The 17,253-nt window shown below is 39.4% G+C and overlaps 1 protein-coding gene across 1 annotated transcript in view; it reads left to right on the forward strand.

Annotated features, from left to right (window-relative positions):
- The window catches only part of TES (testin LIM domain protein), a 28,690-nt gene extending 12,389 nt beyond the window's left edge, over window positions 1–16,301 (forward strand). Inside the window, exons 3-7 of the mRNA XM_014964342.1 lie at window positions 7,511–7,763; window positions 8,891–9,226; window positions 12,761–12,976; window positions 13,522–13,680; window positions 14,859–16,301. Coding sequence (XP_014819828.1) covers window positions 7,511–7,763; window positions 8,891–9,226; window positions 12,761–12,976; window positions 13,522–13,680; window positions 14,859–15,050 — 1,156 coding nt within the window. The 3' untranslated portion in view covers window positions 15,051–16,301. The remainder of the gene's footprint in view (window positions 1–7,510; window positions 7,764–8,890; window positions 9,227–12,760; window positions 12,977–13,521; window positions 13,681–14,858) is intronic.
- The last annotated feature ends 952 nt before the right edge of the window (window positions 16,302–17,253 follow it).

Raw genomic sequence — 17,253 nt, forward strand, 5'->3', positions numbered from 1 at the left:
TTAAGGTACTCTTTACATCCCAGCCACAGTGGTGTCAACTGCAGATAAGGCCTAGGAGATTTTGTCTTTACCCAACTATTTGACTGCAGCTGAGGCTCAGTTTAGAAAACAACCAGACAAACAAACCACAGAAAAATCTTGCTGTGAGTTGATGGGGGTTTAGCTTCTTGATTATGTATCTCTAATATGTAGCTGAAGAAACAACTTACAAATGACATGGAGCAAGAAGTGTTAATACACTGATGAATAAACATGATCATCTAAACAGAAAAGAAATTACTAATTTATGAAAAGACTCACTCAGACACTGATGGGACTCCTGTGGAGGTAATAAAATAAAATGAAGTACAGTTAATGTGTAAGTAATTCATTAAAACAGAATAAAAAATTTGCAGGAGTAGATAGTGTTGTTCATATATAATTTCTCATGTAATCATATCACTTCCTACTTCAGAAAGATAGATGGGGAAATCACAAGTGGGTGAGAAAAAAAGAATTAGTCCAGTTAACTTTTTTTTTTCTCAACTCTTCCTTATTGTCCTCTTTTTCTTAGTTCCTATTCTTTGACCTTGTAATTCCTAGCTTATCTTTTAACAGGGGAAAAATTTGGGATAAAAAGAAATAAAATGCCTAAAGTGATTTAGTCACATAATAGCATGATTACCAAGTTAGAATGTGTTGTCTTCTGTGTGTGTATTTGGGGACTTTTGTGTGTCTCTTTCCTTATATACATTTCACTACCCTCCTGTGGTTAGGCTCGTTATTCCAGCTCCTGAATGCACAGCTTGTCAGAGCACTGTCTCTCCTGGAAAGCAAGAGCTTGTAGACAGCAGTAGATTAAAGAGTAAGTAAGAGAAAGACATAAAACCAGTAGCTGTTTAGTTAAGATTAAGATACAATTTGGAAATCTAATCTGTATGGGATAGAACAGGTAAACAAGGTGGCTGGAAGTAATCCAAGAAGCATCATCTAGGTATCAGACAGGTGTCGCATGTACCTCTGAAACAGGGGGAAAGTTAGCCATTGAGGCAATTCAAGAATGGGTTAGAAAATAGCTGTTCCTCCAGCAGAGCTGCTGTGGGCGAAATTAAGGGTGTAAATCTGAAGCCTGAATCAGTTTTGTGCAAACAGTTTTCAAAGGAAAAAGTATATTCATATTCTTCACATGAGACTTTGGGAGTCCACCGCTTTTCTGAGGGGTGGATGCCAATACTTGTTCGCTTAGTCATGTTAGCCTTAAAATCTGAAACTATTTTAAGTAGAAGCAAACTGTAGCACAAGCGAAAAGAATGTTATTTTTATGACATGAATAATTTAAATCAGTTCAAGTTTAATCACTGATTTCACTATTGCTCATCTGTGAAAGATAGGTGTTGAAGTAGGGATTGTTTTAGGAGAAATTGTTGCATGTTGAGGGGAAGAATAACTGTGGTGGGTTGACCACAACCAGCAAACAAACATGAACACAGCTGCTCACCCCTGTCCCATCACCACAGGGTAGGGGAAAGAAAAGGAAGAACAAAAGTAAGAAAACTCAAGGGGCAAAAATAAAGTCAGTTTTATAGATGCAGGAAGGTGGGGTGGGGGGGTGGAGCAAGTGATGCAAAGGCTGTCACTCACCACCTCCTACCAGCAGACCTGTGCCCAGCCAGTCTCCAAGCAGGGTCCACTGCAGAAGTCAGAAACTTGGCCGCCTTCATCCTTTACCCCTGCCATGTTGCTGAACCTGACATTATGTAGTATGGAGTATCCCTTTGGCCAATTTGAGTTGTCCACCCCCAGCTTACTTGCTGAGGTGGGGGCAGAGGCCAAAAAAAGAGGAAACCTTGACACTGTGCCAGAAGTGCTCAGCAATAGCAAGTGCTATCAGTGTTGTTTTAGCCACAAATCCAAAGCGTGGTGCTATACAGGTGTTATGAAGGATGTTATCTCCATGGGAGCCAGAACCAGTACAGTAAGTGAGGCAGCAGTTGTGTTTGCTGGCTGCAGTTCTTGCTGTGGTCTGTGTAAGGGTGACACTGCCCTCTCCTGGGTGGAGCTGAGGAGCTTCCACAGATCGTTTGGAATATGGTACTGTATATCTGCCAATATCTGAAGGGAGCCTACAGGAGAGCCAGAGAGGGACTCTGTCAGGAAGTGTAGTGACTGGACAAGGGGTAACGGTTTTAAACTGGAAGAGGGGAGATTTAGATTAGATACCAGAAAGAAATTCTTTACTGGGAGGGTGGTGAGACACCGGAACAGGTTGCTCAGAGAAGTTGTGGATGCCCCATCCCTGGAGGTGTTCCAGGCCAGGATGGATGGGGCTTTGAGCAACCTGGTCCAGTGGGAGGTGTCCCTGCCCATGGCAGGGGGGTTGGAACTAGAATGATCTTTAGGGTCCCTTCCAACTCTAACCATTCTATGATTCTATGTAATTCTTGGTCTGGTACATAAAAACTATGGTGTATCTCAAAGAGCTAAGATGTAATTTCTTTCTGTATTCTGTACAAAAAAACCTTCAATCCTGCCTTTGGGGAGTCAGACTGGAAAATGCATGAAAAAAATCCAAGTATATAAGCTATTCAAGTATATATTTGAGCTATAATTCTTGGCACAGGGTGTCAAAATTCCCAAATTTTGGAGTTCTGAAAGCCTCAGTGTTGTGAGCTGAACATGAAATAAATACAATGAAAGCCATGGTCTGCAACAGCAGCTGATCAGTGAACAATTACCTGCTTTGTCTTCATGTGTTAGTAACTTTTGCTTTTAAAACTGTCCTCAGAATCATGCTTTCATCCAAGTGTAGCAGCAGCGATGGGCAGGATCTTCTCCGTGTGGGTATTAGACTTCTTTCAGACTATAAAACTGCCCCTGCCGAATTAGCAGGGCGGGCTGTAAGAGACTGCCAGCCAGATAAACGTTTGCTCTTTGGGAATGTTTCCCGCTAGAGGGAGGCGTGGGACAGGAGTCAGAAGTTGTTAAAAGCAGGAGGGAAGGTTCTGATTTATTTTGGTTGTGTGTATACCGGAAAGTGGTAATTGCCTATGGTGCAGCTTGCCAAGATATTAAAAAGCTTCTGGAGAGAGGAATCTTAAACTTGGGAACAACCGTTTTCAGCATCTGGCTTCTCTGCACAGACACAATCCCTGGAAGGCAGGGAGAGCTTTAAGCTGGCTTTAACATTTCTGATAATACAGCTGACAGGAAAGTACTGAGGCACAGTTCAGGGTGTCTGCAATTACTGTAGTCTCATTAATAGTGAGAAAACATAACAGAAAGAATCACGGAAAGAGGTTAGTCTTTCTGCGTGGAGAAAACAAGCCTTGGTATTTATTGAGGGCTTCTCGGTGCTTGCAGTTGCTGCCACCTGTCACAAGGAGCCACTGCAAAGCTAGTGTAGGAAGGATCATGATCAGAATTATTTTTCCTCTCCAGATACCAAAACATAGAAAAGCAGGAAGATGGTTGACATTTGGTTTTGGAGAAGGAACTGAAAGTCTTTCATCCTTTCTGTCAGTAGACACCCAGGACATAGGAATTCACCAGTTTAGCAGAGAGGATGGAATCTGTTTACCTTCCTTCTTCCTCTTTCTACCCACCTGAGACTGACAAGCAAGACATAATCTACTAGATTGGTCTTTTACAGTGACATGCAACTTTTAATCCCACAAATACTGAAGCTTCCTCCTTATCTTCCATGTTTTCAATAGTAAAAGCTTCCCAAACTGCTGAGATTTGGCTGGAGGAGCATTTCTCTCCTTTACCTAAGTCCTCAGAGCTGTGAACACATAAGCAGGAGTCCTTAATAACCTCCTTCAGCAGGGATCTGAACATCCTCAAGTGAAGGGAAAACCTTTTTGATAGTGCAGATAGAGAGAACAAGAAAATCTTATACCTCTTGCCTGTCTTCTCCATAGAGCCAAAGAAGATAAATTGAAGTCTATACGTATACAGGTGCTTATATGTTTCAGTGTATATACAGAACAGCCACTGGTTTTCCTGGCATATGTGAGGTGTTTGCTTTAACACCAAAAATAAAAATTAGGCGTCAGTTGTCAGAGGGACTTCTGAAGTGTAAGTTTGAGGTAGTGGGATGGGGTTGCTGTATTGTAGTCAAAGAAATGACTAGTAGATCTATTCTAAGTGAAAGTAATTGGCCATATTCCTTCTGCAGAAGGGACAGTGACTAATGAGCAGGACTCTGATGTGGCAGCTTAGTGGAAGAAGGTATGACTAAATTGCAAACAGTACTCTGCAGGAAGAACTATGTGTGCAAATGTCAAGTGGATATCTTTTAGGACTGGAAATTATTCAAGAAAAGGGATTATAAATCAGGACAGGAAACCTTTTTTTGGCTGTTAGCAGTGAACAGACATCTTCATGTGGCTGGGATCCAGGGGAGCCTGGGGGAGCAGGGGAGATGGCAGCAGCCTCAGGGATTTTCCTTCCACTCAGAGATATGCTGACATCAGTTGTGACTCAGCATTCTCTGCATTCTTTCTGGATTGTTTTCTGCTGTGTTTGGAAACTTGATTACCCACAAGGTCTAATGCCAGACCACTACACTTGTGATTTTGTAACATAGCCCCTGCAACGGCTTCTTGCAAGCCCCATGAAAGCAAAGAGTCATTCACCTAATCTTTAATGTTATCTCCCTGTTCTTTCAACTGAGGTGTACGCAGTCAAATTCTTAATTTAAGTAAATCCAGCATGGGGGGAGATTAGCGAGTATCTCATTCTTTTCAATCCGAGTATAAAGCACAGTTGTACTGGGTCGGTTTTCATAGTAGGAGGCAGGAAGCACCTGAGAACAAGTTGTATGCTCTCACTTTGGTAGTTTCTGTTCATCTGTTTATCAGGAAAATAGTAAAATCTCTCAAGGATATTGACATGAAATGTGTTAAACCTTCAGGGTGGGACTGAGGATGATAAAAGCAATTGAGTCAGTGTCCTCTCCTAGTTGGAAACAGGATCTCAAAGCTGTTCTGCATTCTGAGACAATACTACTAGAAAACAAATATGCAATTTCATGATGTAGCTTGAGCAAAAATAAAGGTGCTGCTGTGGCTTTTCCAGCACATGTGAAAGTCTCAGGGGAAAAATTCCAGCACTGCTTGTTGGGGCTGGCTCTGGCCTCTGCAGGCGTCGATGCTGCCTCGCTGTAGTTGGATGCTGTATGGAGCAGGGAGAGCTACACAAACTGTCACGCTGCTGTTGTGACCACACAGGCAGTATGACAATATGAATTATTCTTAATGAGTTGTGTTTTGCAAGCAGAGCAGTTCCAGACAGCAAGACTAAACTTGACTTGCATGAGTCTGTGCAGGTTACCTGAGAACATCTGTTAGTTCACCAACATTATTTGATCATGTCCTGTCAAGAGGCAAGACTAAAACTGGGGCTTACTATTCCTAGAGACTTAAGTTGAAAAAGTGAAGGAAATATCTGGTAAGCTATTGTTCAAGTGGACTAACTGCTTAAATTCAAGTTTCATGTGTGCTGTGAGGCATAAAGCTACATAATGGTCACAATGTAACAATGAACTGAACCTACAAAAAGTAAGGTCTGGTTCTGTCATCTAGTATTAGATGTCAAAGAAGATGTGATCGAGAATTGGTAATAAAGTATAATCATATGCACACCTTAAAAGATTAAAAAATGAATATAAATTGCTTTATTAGTATATTAAATAGTCTCTAAGTATTAGCTAGGTAAAGGACTCGTAGGCTGATGCTGAAGATCTTGCAAAATTTTATGCTACGAGTGCTTGTGATGCATAGTACAGCATTTAGCCTTAATGGACAGTGCTAGTTCATGCTTGAATGTTTTAGTAAGCTGAGAGACTGCAAAGTGCTGAGTGTTTACTAGGTATCCAGATAAGTATCAGCTTTGAAATTATGTGCATCTTCCCTCTTCTGGATATGACTTGGAAGTCATGCAAGCTGTCAGACAGCCTACATTTCAATTATTGATGTCTTTAGGTTTTTATGTGTTGCAAAGCAGAGTCTGTTCTGCTTAACATTCTTATTTTGCTTGTCATTTTTGGAGTGGCTCATTTTTATTGCAGACTTAGCTATTTTTATTTGGTGTGGGCTTCATAACTTGAAGCAACCATAAGTTATGGTAATCTATAATCACATAGCAGCATCCATCACACACTGAGATGCTAGTATGTTATAGACTGGTGTACATATGTACTGCATGTCTTTGGGGCTGTCTGTGCATCACTTCACACAACCAGTTACATGCAGGGCCTCCTTCTTCATTCCTTCGCCATCACCTACTGTGCCTGCTGTAATCATGGCATGTTCTTGTCATGTACCTGTCAGGTGCCTTGAGATAAGGTATGTGTCTTCCTTTCAAGGCTTTAGAAAGCAAGATGCAGAAAAATGTTAGAAGTCGATGGGGGTTGGCAAGCAGGGTTAAGCATTTTATAGGTTGTAGTTTTATGTGATTTACTACGTGAAGAATAAATAATGGGGTAAAATATTACTCATTCTTCTTCTAGAGTAATTCAGAAGATTTGAGACACAGAAGCTTGATCCATTTTCTTAGTCTATAATAAGAACTTCTAGTTAACATCCCACTTCACTAATTTCCATAGATTATGGCTGGCTGCTTTGAAGCTCTGGGGAAGCCATTAATAAATAGCAAACTAGCTTGTCTGATCCAAGGTTCTGTTTAATACATGTGAATTGTTTAATTATGCTTAAAGTAAAACATTGCTATCTAATACCTCTTAATCAAAGGAGTTCAAATGTGTTGTATATGAAAGAATACCAGCTCTATCTAAGTGAGTAAAGCCTTCTACCTTTTAAGGATGTTATCTGTGAAAATCCTTTGTACAGCGTGTGCCAGAGAATCCGACTTGGTTCAGAGCCGTTTGAAAGGCTTTATCCATATTAGCCTTTCACTTTTCTTTCATCTGCTCTTTTAAACTTTGAACAGAACTCTGTGCAATTACACTGTATATATGGCTGTATGATTTTTTTTCCTTTCTAGGAGATATTTGTTTCCACTTGATAGCAACCCTGTGATAACCATCTATCATGCATACGGTGAAATGCATATGAGGAAAATAGTTTAGTGTGTGTAATTTTGAGTGTATAAAGAAACCTGAAAAGCTAAAAGTCCAAATAAGTGACTTCTGGGGGTCTATGTTGATGCATTTAAGTTAATTCATGGGTCACTACTCATAATAAATTTGGTAGGTGGGTGATAGCGGACATGTATGTGTGTGATCAGTACTGAGATGTAACTGAAGGAATGATATAGCATCATATTCAAAATGCATTAGTGTAGTTGACTGATACCTATCTGATCATAATCTCTGTGAACAAAGAATGTAAATAATACAGAAGGAGAGATAAAGAATATCCTCAAGAGGTATTTGATGTATTGCAGAAGGACATCAAAGCACTGAAAACAAGGTATTGGGTTCCCAGTGATGTTGTTACTAGGCATGCAGGTGGTGTGAGGTGTAGTTTTCAGCTGAGACTGTAACTTTGCTGTTTCCATTAAATTTCAGAAAAATATGCCGCAACTGCAAATGTGGCCAGGAAGAGCATGATATCCTCACAAGCAATGAGGAAGATCGGAAAGTGGGGAAACTCTTTGAAGATACAAAGTACACAACCCTTATTGCAAAGCTGAAGAATGATGGCATTCCCATGTATAAACGCAACGTAATGATACTGACTAATCCAGTGCCAGCCAAGAAGAACATCTCCATCAATACTGTGACTTATGAGTGGGCTCCTCCTGTTCAGAATCAGACACTTGTAAGTCCAACCCACTTTTTCTTCATGTTCAAGGCCGGAGTTGATGGGAAATAGAAAAATAGGACTTACTGGAAGGATAAATTTGCCTCTTGTAGTCATTCTGTGTTACTTCTTCTTTTCTTCCTCCTCAAAAACTGAAAATATGGAGCCTGTTTAATGAGTCTTGCCTGTGTCATCTTGCAGATATGGATGCTTGTCTATGGAACTTCTTGAGAACTGGGGAGATGAGGTGGTTTTTAATAGATGGGATTAAGCGTTAGCTGCTAAGTCCCTGGAGTCCAATTTCTCTAACCTGCTTTTTTTAGTAGACTTGAAAAAATTTCATGGAGTGTGGGCTTAAAAGCAAAAAAAGCCAAAACAAACCCACAACAATTTATGTCATTGTTTAAAGTTAAGGGGAACACTCAGTCTTGCATATAGCTTTTACTGTATATGGTAAGAACAAGGTCAGTGTTGACATCTAAAAGAGCAACTCCCTTCCAGGATGTTTTCAGCTGGAGTAGATGAGATTGTAGATAGCCTTCTGAGGGTTTTACTTCACTTTTCACACGTTGATTGCTAATTTACTGTACTGTTGTGTGATCCATGCCAGAATCACTTTCTCTGACCTACCTCTCAAAATATCCTTTTTCAGTGAATTAATCAAACCTTGTGCATCTAAATCAACTGTTACTAAATGTTCAGTTACTGCTTCGATTCTTAGGCTTTTTTATAAAACAGTGCTTTTAAATTTTTAGCTAGAGTTATTTCTGCAATGGGCTGCGTACCCCAGGCAAACTATTTCAGCTTGTACTTTTTAAAGCTATACTGATAATCAGTAGTTTAGTTTTGAAGAGATAAGATGCTATGCAACTGTTAATTATTGTTTACTCTGTGAATAACTGTATTCCATAAAAGGCTTAAAAGGAAGCCTGTCTCTTACTCTGGGAAGAAGCTAGTTAAAGCATCTGCTATATTTTTATCTCCATCTACTGTATTTTGGGAGCTTAATGTTTGTGGAAAGAACCTTGGTTTTGACATATTTGACTGTCGCTAACAACAGTAGAGACGATTATAGTTGTGTGTTTGCTTAAAAGGATGGGTCTATAGTTGAAGTGGCATCTGATATCTAATTCCTCCTGGTTCAGGCAAGGCAGTATATGCAAATGCTACCAAAGGAGAAGCAGCCTGTTGCTGGCTCGGAAGGCGCGCAGTACAGGAAGAAGCAGTTGGCGAAGCAGCTGCCTGCTCACGATCAGGATCCTTCAAAATGCCACGAGCTCTCCCCCAGTGAAGTTAAGCAGATGGAACAATTTGTGAAGAAGTACAAAAACGAGGCACTTGGCGTAGGAGATGTCAAGCTCCCTGGTGAGGTGGAAACGAGTGCTGCCGGGAAGAGTAAAGTGAAGAATGGTGACAGAGGCACCTCAGCTGCTGTAGGAGCGATGGAGGACAAGTCCCCAGATCAGAAGCCATCTCAGTATGTAAGTATAAGAAAGAAAAGATAAACCAAGAAGGTACATTATCATCTGAGTGCTCTCTTTGATTGTTTTCACCCAACTAACTTGTTTGTTAACTTGGAATGGTGAAAATCTGGGGAGGGAAAGAAAGAAGAGGGACTGGAAAATGTTGTGAGTGTCCGCACAGAACCCTAGTTTCTGACTGTATTTAGTGTATTGCAGCAAATAACTTCCCAGGTGGCCTTTTCATCCTCGTTGCAAAAACATGTTAGTTTGGAGATACAGTATAGTAGGACGGCTTTTACAGAATAATAATCAAGAAACTTGTGTTGTCTTACAGACTGATTGCTGCACTTTTCTCCTCTTGAAGAGTTTAGTTTCATTATAGAAGTCCGTTTCTTTTTTTTTTGTTTTTCTTGGAAGAGCACCAAAATTACCTGCATGACTAATTGTGTTTAAAATTAAATGAAACTAAAAAAATAATAAAGTAACACCTCTCCCTCCCATGTTCAACAAGCCAAGCCATAGCACAGCTGTTTTGAGTAGCCTTTTCATATTCAGATCTATCTTTTTCTTTGATCTATTTTTTATTTGGCATCTGATCTCTGCCTTGCAATGGCTCAACAAAAAATAAGGTGTGTAAAACACCCAGTTTTCATTGATATTTCTGAAACTATTGCCTTAATAAAGTATTTCTGACATAACTTGCTAACCTCTGCTGGGTGTGTCCCAACTACCAATTATGAATACAAAATAGGGGTAGGATTACTGAAAAAACATTGGATTATCTTAGCAAAGGTAGACCTTCACTTCAGAGTTGCAGAAGATCCTGCAACTTGATTTCCCGAAATGTTGCTGTTATATTTTTGAATGACAAAAATTACTTGTCTTCAGGTCACTTGCAGTAAATTAATATATTGAGTTTTAGATGGAGATAAAAAGTTTTTTTGTTAACACGGTTGCAGGATGTGGCTTTCAGTGGTATTGGAGGGTGTTGTGTGCTCCTTTTGGTGTGTTTTTGTTGTTTGTAACTGGCACAGCATATTACTTCTGGCGTAATTCAAATGGAATATAAAATTAACACTTAAGTTTTAGCTTTGAACATGCCCACTTACCTTAATCAGTCATATGCTGTGCCATTTGCTTACCTGTAGCTATTTTCTAAAATTAATTATTCAGTTATTTTTACTATTATCTTCTTGAGGGGAGTCTAAGATACTCTAAAGTTATTTTGTTATGGCTTGATGAGATTGCTGTCATTTTGTGTAACCCAGCCTCTCCTGCTGGCTTACTTTAGTTTCACAGCAATTCTTCACTTGCCTCCTTGAGAAAGACCTACAGAAATACACCTTGCATTGTACCCTGCTGGCCACCTGGCTTGCACTACCTTAAGTCAAGGGCAGGAGACACTCTGCCCTCTTGAGCAATTGCATCAAAACGTGCTTTGACTTTACATTACACTTATTTATCACTTCCAAAGTTCTCTTTACTCAGGCAGGCATATCTCATCACTGTGCACAGTGATTTAGGAAGAAGCTTAGAAGTGTTTAATAGATAAGCAATTCAAATGTTCACTTACACTATTGTTAGGTACTGAGTTTACCCTGGGCTAAATAATCAAGATTTAGATACATTCTTTTTAACTAATTTGGGGGGGTCTGTTTTCTCCTATGTGACTTAATGCTGCAATATATAGCTGAGACTATCGCAATTTCTTTTATTCAACAGTTAAAAATAAAACAATACAGAGAAAAACTTTTAAATACCTTGCAGAAGAATTGTCATCCTTGTCAATGCTTTTTTTTTTCTGTCCATTAGTGCTACATCTTTATTCTCCAAATTTTCTTGTATGTTGTCTTTCAGACTGAATCTGAAAGCATGTGTTCCTGTAGTTGTACTAAATAGAATCTCTTGAAAAATTAATTTTTGTTATAGGAATGGATGGCAATTCTTGTAAACATTCTTTGTAAAAACAACAACAAAACACAACCAACCAGGTCTCCACTATTAATGTAGATATACCAATAATGCCTCTGTTTAAAAAGATACATGTATTTGTATTTTACCATGATTAAAAGCTGAATAACAGAAAAAATGAATATTCGGCATATTTATATTTTTATCTTGAAAAGAAGGAAACCTCTTTATGCAGCTTTTAACCACCTGGGCTGGGGATGTTGCAAATATCTTGCCCTGATCTGGGTCCACACAACTACTAAACCTTCCAATTGACTTGTTTTGGAATATGAGGTCTGAAGTAGAAAGAAGGGTCAAAAAGCTTTATATACATACATATTTACACTTCCCCCATCATTAGTTCTGTGTTCATTCTGTTCCAGCTGTTCTTCCTGCCCCTTTGATGTCTTTCTATGTATATTTTGAAATTGCTTAAGTAAAACAAGTGTGGGGATCTGCTCAGTTTGCTTTACAGCTGAAATCCTTTAAAAAAATACAGATATATATATATATATATATATACATATACACACACACAACTGAAAACTGAGGCCATTTGTGGCTGGACTTGTAGTGATGTGAATCATGGAGGAGAAAATCTTCCCAGGATGTTCAACCCAGTCCACAGAACAACTGGAGTGCAGGAGGTGTCAAACTGGTGATTAAACTGTAGATTAAAATATTAGTTTCAGGAACCTAAATCACCTGCATTTTTTGACTCGATGACAAAAATGTCTCTGTAAGCAAGTACATGGCAGAAGACTGACTATAAATGTTTTGGAACTATTTGTTGTGTAGCATTGTTCATAAGCTTTGTAATACCTTTTCTATATTCACTCTCCCCACCCTAAGATTGTTAATCACAGACTAATGGACAACAGCCATGGGTGATTAGCATCCCTAGAACACAGCTGTAAACAGAATGAGCTTAAAATACTCACAATTTCTTTTCTGACTAGTGATGCAGCTATTGCTTGATCTTCTCACAACCTATAAAATACAGCCACTTTCTTGTCATGTGTTCTAGTCCATAGTCTAGTCAGCTTTGGAGGCTTCTTACTATTCTTTGCTTGTTCGTGAGTATGCAGGGCTCATGGAACATGGCATGAATTTTAGCTGCATGGGTTTTTTTTAAGAACTGGACTGTAGATGCAGGAATGTGAATTACTGTATTTTGCTATATTCATTTAAGTAGCACTGGTGCTATGGTGGTAGAATGTACACGATCTTGAATTGCTTAGTTAAACTTGTACTGTGGCATCATGTCACACTGCTGTCTGACCATGGGAGTAAACTAATGCTTCAATTTCAGTCTGGGAAGGTGGAATTTATCAAGTATGTCAGTAAGGTGGGTGTGAGGCACTGGAACAGGTTGCCCAGAGAAGTTGTGGATGCCCCATCCCTGGAGGTGTTCAAGGCCAGGCTGGATGGGGCTTTGAGCAACCTGGTCTGGTGGGAGGTGCCCCTGCCCATGGCAGGGGGTTGGAACTTGATGGTCTTTAAGGCCCCTTCCTACCTGAACCATTCTGTGATTCTAATATGTAATTGCTGGTAATGTATCTCTTCAAAGGCTTATTTAACTTGGTAACAACTTCTTTCCAGTCCTGCTATTGCTGCAAACAGAACATGAAAGAAGGTGACCCAGCTGTCTACGCAGAACGTGCTGGATATGACAAATTGTGGCACCCAGCTTGTTTTGTCTGTTGCACCTGCAGCGAACTGCTAGTAGACATGATCTATTTCTGGAAGAACGGCAACCTGTACTGTGGAAGACATTATTGTGATAGTGAAAAACCCCGCTGTGCTGGATGTGATGAGGTAATAATAGCCTTGGCCTTTATTTTAGCGTGCAAGTTTGCTTCTCTGAGAAATGAATATGATTTTTAGTAAAATATTTCAGTGCAGGGACATGATGCACCTTCACGAGTTTTAGCTGATCGCAGTTGCAAGGAACTTAGATTGATATGCACACTCCACATTCAGGAAGATCCATAATTTACTTTGGATTTGGAGGGTATTCTTGGTGGTCTATGTGGACGTGGGATGTAACACATGGGTGCTAATTATCTTATCAAGTCCCAATTATGTGGTTGTTTCCTCGTGAAGGGCACTAGGGGGAGCGCCTGACTAAATTACACCCTGTGCAGCCTGCAGAGAGCAGCCTGCCTGGTGTCTTTGGCATCTATTGGCTCTTAGTAAACAAAATGGAGTGTTTGGAAAACCGTGTAACAAGGGAATGCATTCAGTTTTATTGTTGGAACGGTTTGAAACAGTGAAATCACTAGGAGTTTCTTGAGGCTGCTTTATCAAAGGAAATAGCATTCAAATGCATATGTTAATATTTGTTTGTCTCTTCCTCATAGCTTATATTCAGCAATGAATATACTCAAGCAGAAGGTCAAAACTGGCACCTGAAACACTTCTGCTGCTTTGACTGTGATTGCGTTTTGGCTGGGGAAATCTATGTAATGGTGAAGGACAACCCAGTCTGCAAACCCTGCTACATGAAGAACCATGCTGCGGTAAGAGCCGTACAGCGCTGGCGCTGTGCAGGAAGGGAACGTACAGCTGTGGAGCCTGAAACTCTTATTTTCTGCCTGTGGCAGGGTACCTTGAAGAGTTTAAACTGAATGAGAGTTTAGCATCAAGTCTAAAAAGCAGACAGGGGATTTGTGTATTCATGGAGTCATCTTTTTCCCATTTGAAAACAGACTTAAAAGCAGACAGGGGATTTGTGTATTCATGGATTGGAATAAAAGCTACTGCTGGAGGGGGGAGGCTGTTCTGAAAACACCTTTCACTTTGCCAGTGGTGAAGCAGGATTTTGTAATAAGTAGGTGAAGATGAGTAACGCTGCTAAACCTTTAGTTTGTGTCCTAGTTTATTGGGCCCAGCTTGTCTCTTAAAAACCTCTAGTGGCAACTGCAATATGGGTACTTTGTTTCTTTGCTTTTCTAACTCCCCGAGTTACAAAGGAGAGTGACTGACAGGATAGAGCTAGACGTTTGGGAAAGGATGGTAGTTTTCGATGCCTAGTTATGCTAGGAGCTCTAACCTGAGATGATGGTCCATTCATATCAACAGTTAACTACCTAGTGGTTGGGAGTTCAGTCTAATGTGCATCTAGACTGTATAGTTAATGGAGGGGAAAAAACATCTCTAGCTGACAGTTAATAATCTTCTGTGGTAGGTGTGAAGGATTATCTTTTGGAGAGGCTTTTTTCTCTTAATATTTTAACTTCTTTGAGATCTAAATGGTATTTTTTTGACAACCAGATTTTAGGATGAATTACATCCAAGACTTTCTGGTAACCTTTAATTCTTTGGCATTGCTTTGCAGCTGTCAATGCACAGGAAAATTTGTAACTAATCTTTTCAAATGTATGGATTAATATATGAAGATCTGTGCATGGCCAGTTTTTATCTTTATTTGGGCACTGAGAAATTCTCACTATCACAACTGTCTAAGTTTAGTCCCAGCAGCAACTAAATTCTTCTGTGCTTTTTATTATTCTGGTTTGTGTCCTCAGCTGCATTTTCATTGGAAACTGTTTTAAAGGAAAATCAAAAGCTGGAGACTTATTTCAAAGGCTTCTTTTAACACTTTTCTTCTCCAAAAACATTTAAGGATCCTAGCTTTTATTGTACTTGTAGAGAGAGTGTGTATTCTTCATTTAAGTATCATTTTGTTTCTAAACAGACCTGCCAAGGCTGTCACAACGCTATAGATCCAGAAGTTCAGCGTGTGGCGTACAACAACTTCAACTGGCATGCTACACAGGAGTGCTTCTTGTGTTCCTGTTGCAGCAAGTGTCTCATTGGCCAGAAGTTCATGCCGGTGGAAGGGATGGTCTTTTGCTCAGTGGAATGTAAGAAAAAGATGATGTCTTAAGAGAAGATGTGCACAGAAACAAGCACTGCTGCGTTCCAAAGGCTCTTGCATTTCTACTGTAAAAATACATGGTATCGGGGCATTTAAAGTTATTGAAAGTATTAAATAGCATTTTCCCAAAGATTTCTTTGAATGACTAAAACTTGCTATGTAGCCTTCATTTCTTAGCCCTAATAATGCTTTCTTTTTTGGAATATTATTCCTGAGTCTTATCTCAAAAGACTTTGTACCCCAGAAATGTAAGAAAATGTGTCTTAGGTATAAAATACACTTTAGGGAGTTCTTCACTGTGAAGGATCTTCTTGCTGTATGCTGTCTAATGGAAAAAGAAAATGTGAAAATGCTCCAATTTTTCTTGTTTTGTATGATAAATGTAACTCTTCACTTGTGGTTTCACTAATTTATCATTTTTATAGTTTCCTTGCTTTCATCAAGCACTTTAGACAGAATGATCAGCTTTACTGCCACATACAGTTTTGCTCACTTGACCTCAAGTATGCAGGGAGAATGAAGCTAAAAAAAAAGTTGCCTGTAATCATTTGCTTGTTGACACGTGGGTTCTTGAGGGATAGTGACCACTCTCACATCTAGTTTGTAAAGTAACTCTGCACCAGTAGAAAACTGTGTTGCCTCATGTTACTCTTTTCTAAGAAATGTTCATGCCTGGAAAAGTTTTCATTTCATTAATATTGAAGTTACAGATTTAGGCAGGGGGGAGGGTGCAAAAAATAAGAGCATGTCTTGCCTAGATTAAAGATACAAAAAGTTGAAAAGTTCACCAACATTAGTGGGTGTCACTCTTATCCTTCGAGACTGGCTTCTGTTTTTTTCATGAATGTTATTTTCATAAATTGTGCCTTCTATCAGAGGGACGTGGCACACAATACTGTATGCATTTCCAAGAATGTAATTCTGCAGTAGGGATTATACTTAGGCTTTTGATTTTTAAGTTCTTAACCAAAGCACAAAGAAGTCTTTCCCAGAAGACTTCCAGTATTTGAATGAAAATCATCACAAGTGTATATTCCCTTTGCTTACTAGGTAAACCAAATGTGTGGTTCTCTTTCTTTTTTCTTAACAATTACAGATCTACACTGAAACCTGTTAGCTATCTTTGTGCCAGTGAATGAAGAGTCTTTGACCGAAAAAATTAAAAAAAAAAAAATAAAAAAAACCTATGCAAGTCTTATGTTCAGCTCATTTATTTTTTTTTTTTAAACTTTTATGGTGGCTGTATTGTAACACTTAAAAATAAAAATTTGTGTTGTTCAAGTGAGTTATCTACTGGTTCTGTTTTTGTTGAATTGCCTTTAGGGGAGTCAGAGGGGAAATGTGTCTATACTTCCCTTTAGCTTTGATGCTATTTCTGAAAAAAACTTAAGGCCTGTATTGCTGTGGAGACCTTACTGTCTTGTGTAATATTGTTGATGTGCTTACAGGTGCAAAACAATGGGTCTTGTTCTGAAATTGGGTATTTGTTGGAACTTAGTGTGAATGTACTTTATGTTCATGTAAAATGTGGCCTTAATTATATTAACTAAGGGAAGTTCTGAATTCACACAGGTGAGCTAATACACTGAGAAAATAAAACTCATTGTGATCCTTCGCATACTGCAAAAATAAGACCCTGATAGATACGTGCATTGTCTAAATTAAGTTGTGAACTTTAGGTCCATGTTCTGGAAGCCTGTACAGCTTTTCTCAGGGATCCTCGGGATATACAAAAAGAGTGTAATGCCTTCTAGCTCATGCCAGTGGGGCTGTGTTCTTATAGATTCACGGTTTTACACCAAGGAAAACCGCCTCAGTAAGAGAAGGTATTCCATTTTTCCATTTAAGTTCTTAATCTGTAGCAGGACCTACTGTGGGAATGCCATTAAGGGGGGTGTGATAAGGTCTTATTTAATTATCTATAAGGCTGGCTTAACATTACCTGGGTTTTCTTTGTCTTGAGTGTATTTGTCCTCACCCACTTACTAACATCTAGGCTAGAAGATGCAGCTGATCTTTACAAAGAAAAGCGGTTGTGCAGCTTTCCCTGCCCCTCCCTTGCCACCCTGTAAAACAGCTCTATTTCTCCTTAACGTGGTTGCTTGCGCTGACAGCAGTCTTACTTTTCACTTTGAATCTTGTTCTGTGCAGTTCTGTTTGTCAAACTTCATTATTGCGTAACCTTCATTTAAAAAGATGAGCAGGCACTGAC

The sequence above is a fragment of the Calidris pugnax genome, unplaced genomic scaffold (genome assembly GCF_001431845.1).
Source record: "Calidris pugnax isolate Ruff unplaced genomic scaffold, ASM143184v1 scaffold44, whole genome shotgun sequence".
Classification (NCBI taxonomy): Eukaryota; Metazoa; Chordata; class Aves; order Charadriiformes; family Scolopacidae; genus Calidris; species Calidris pugnax.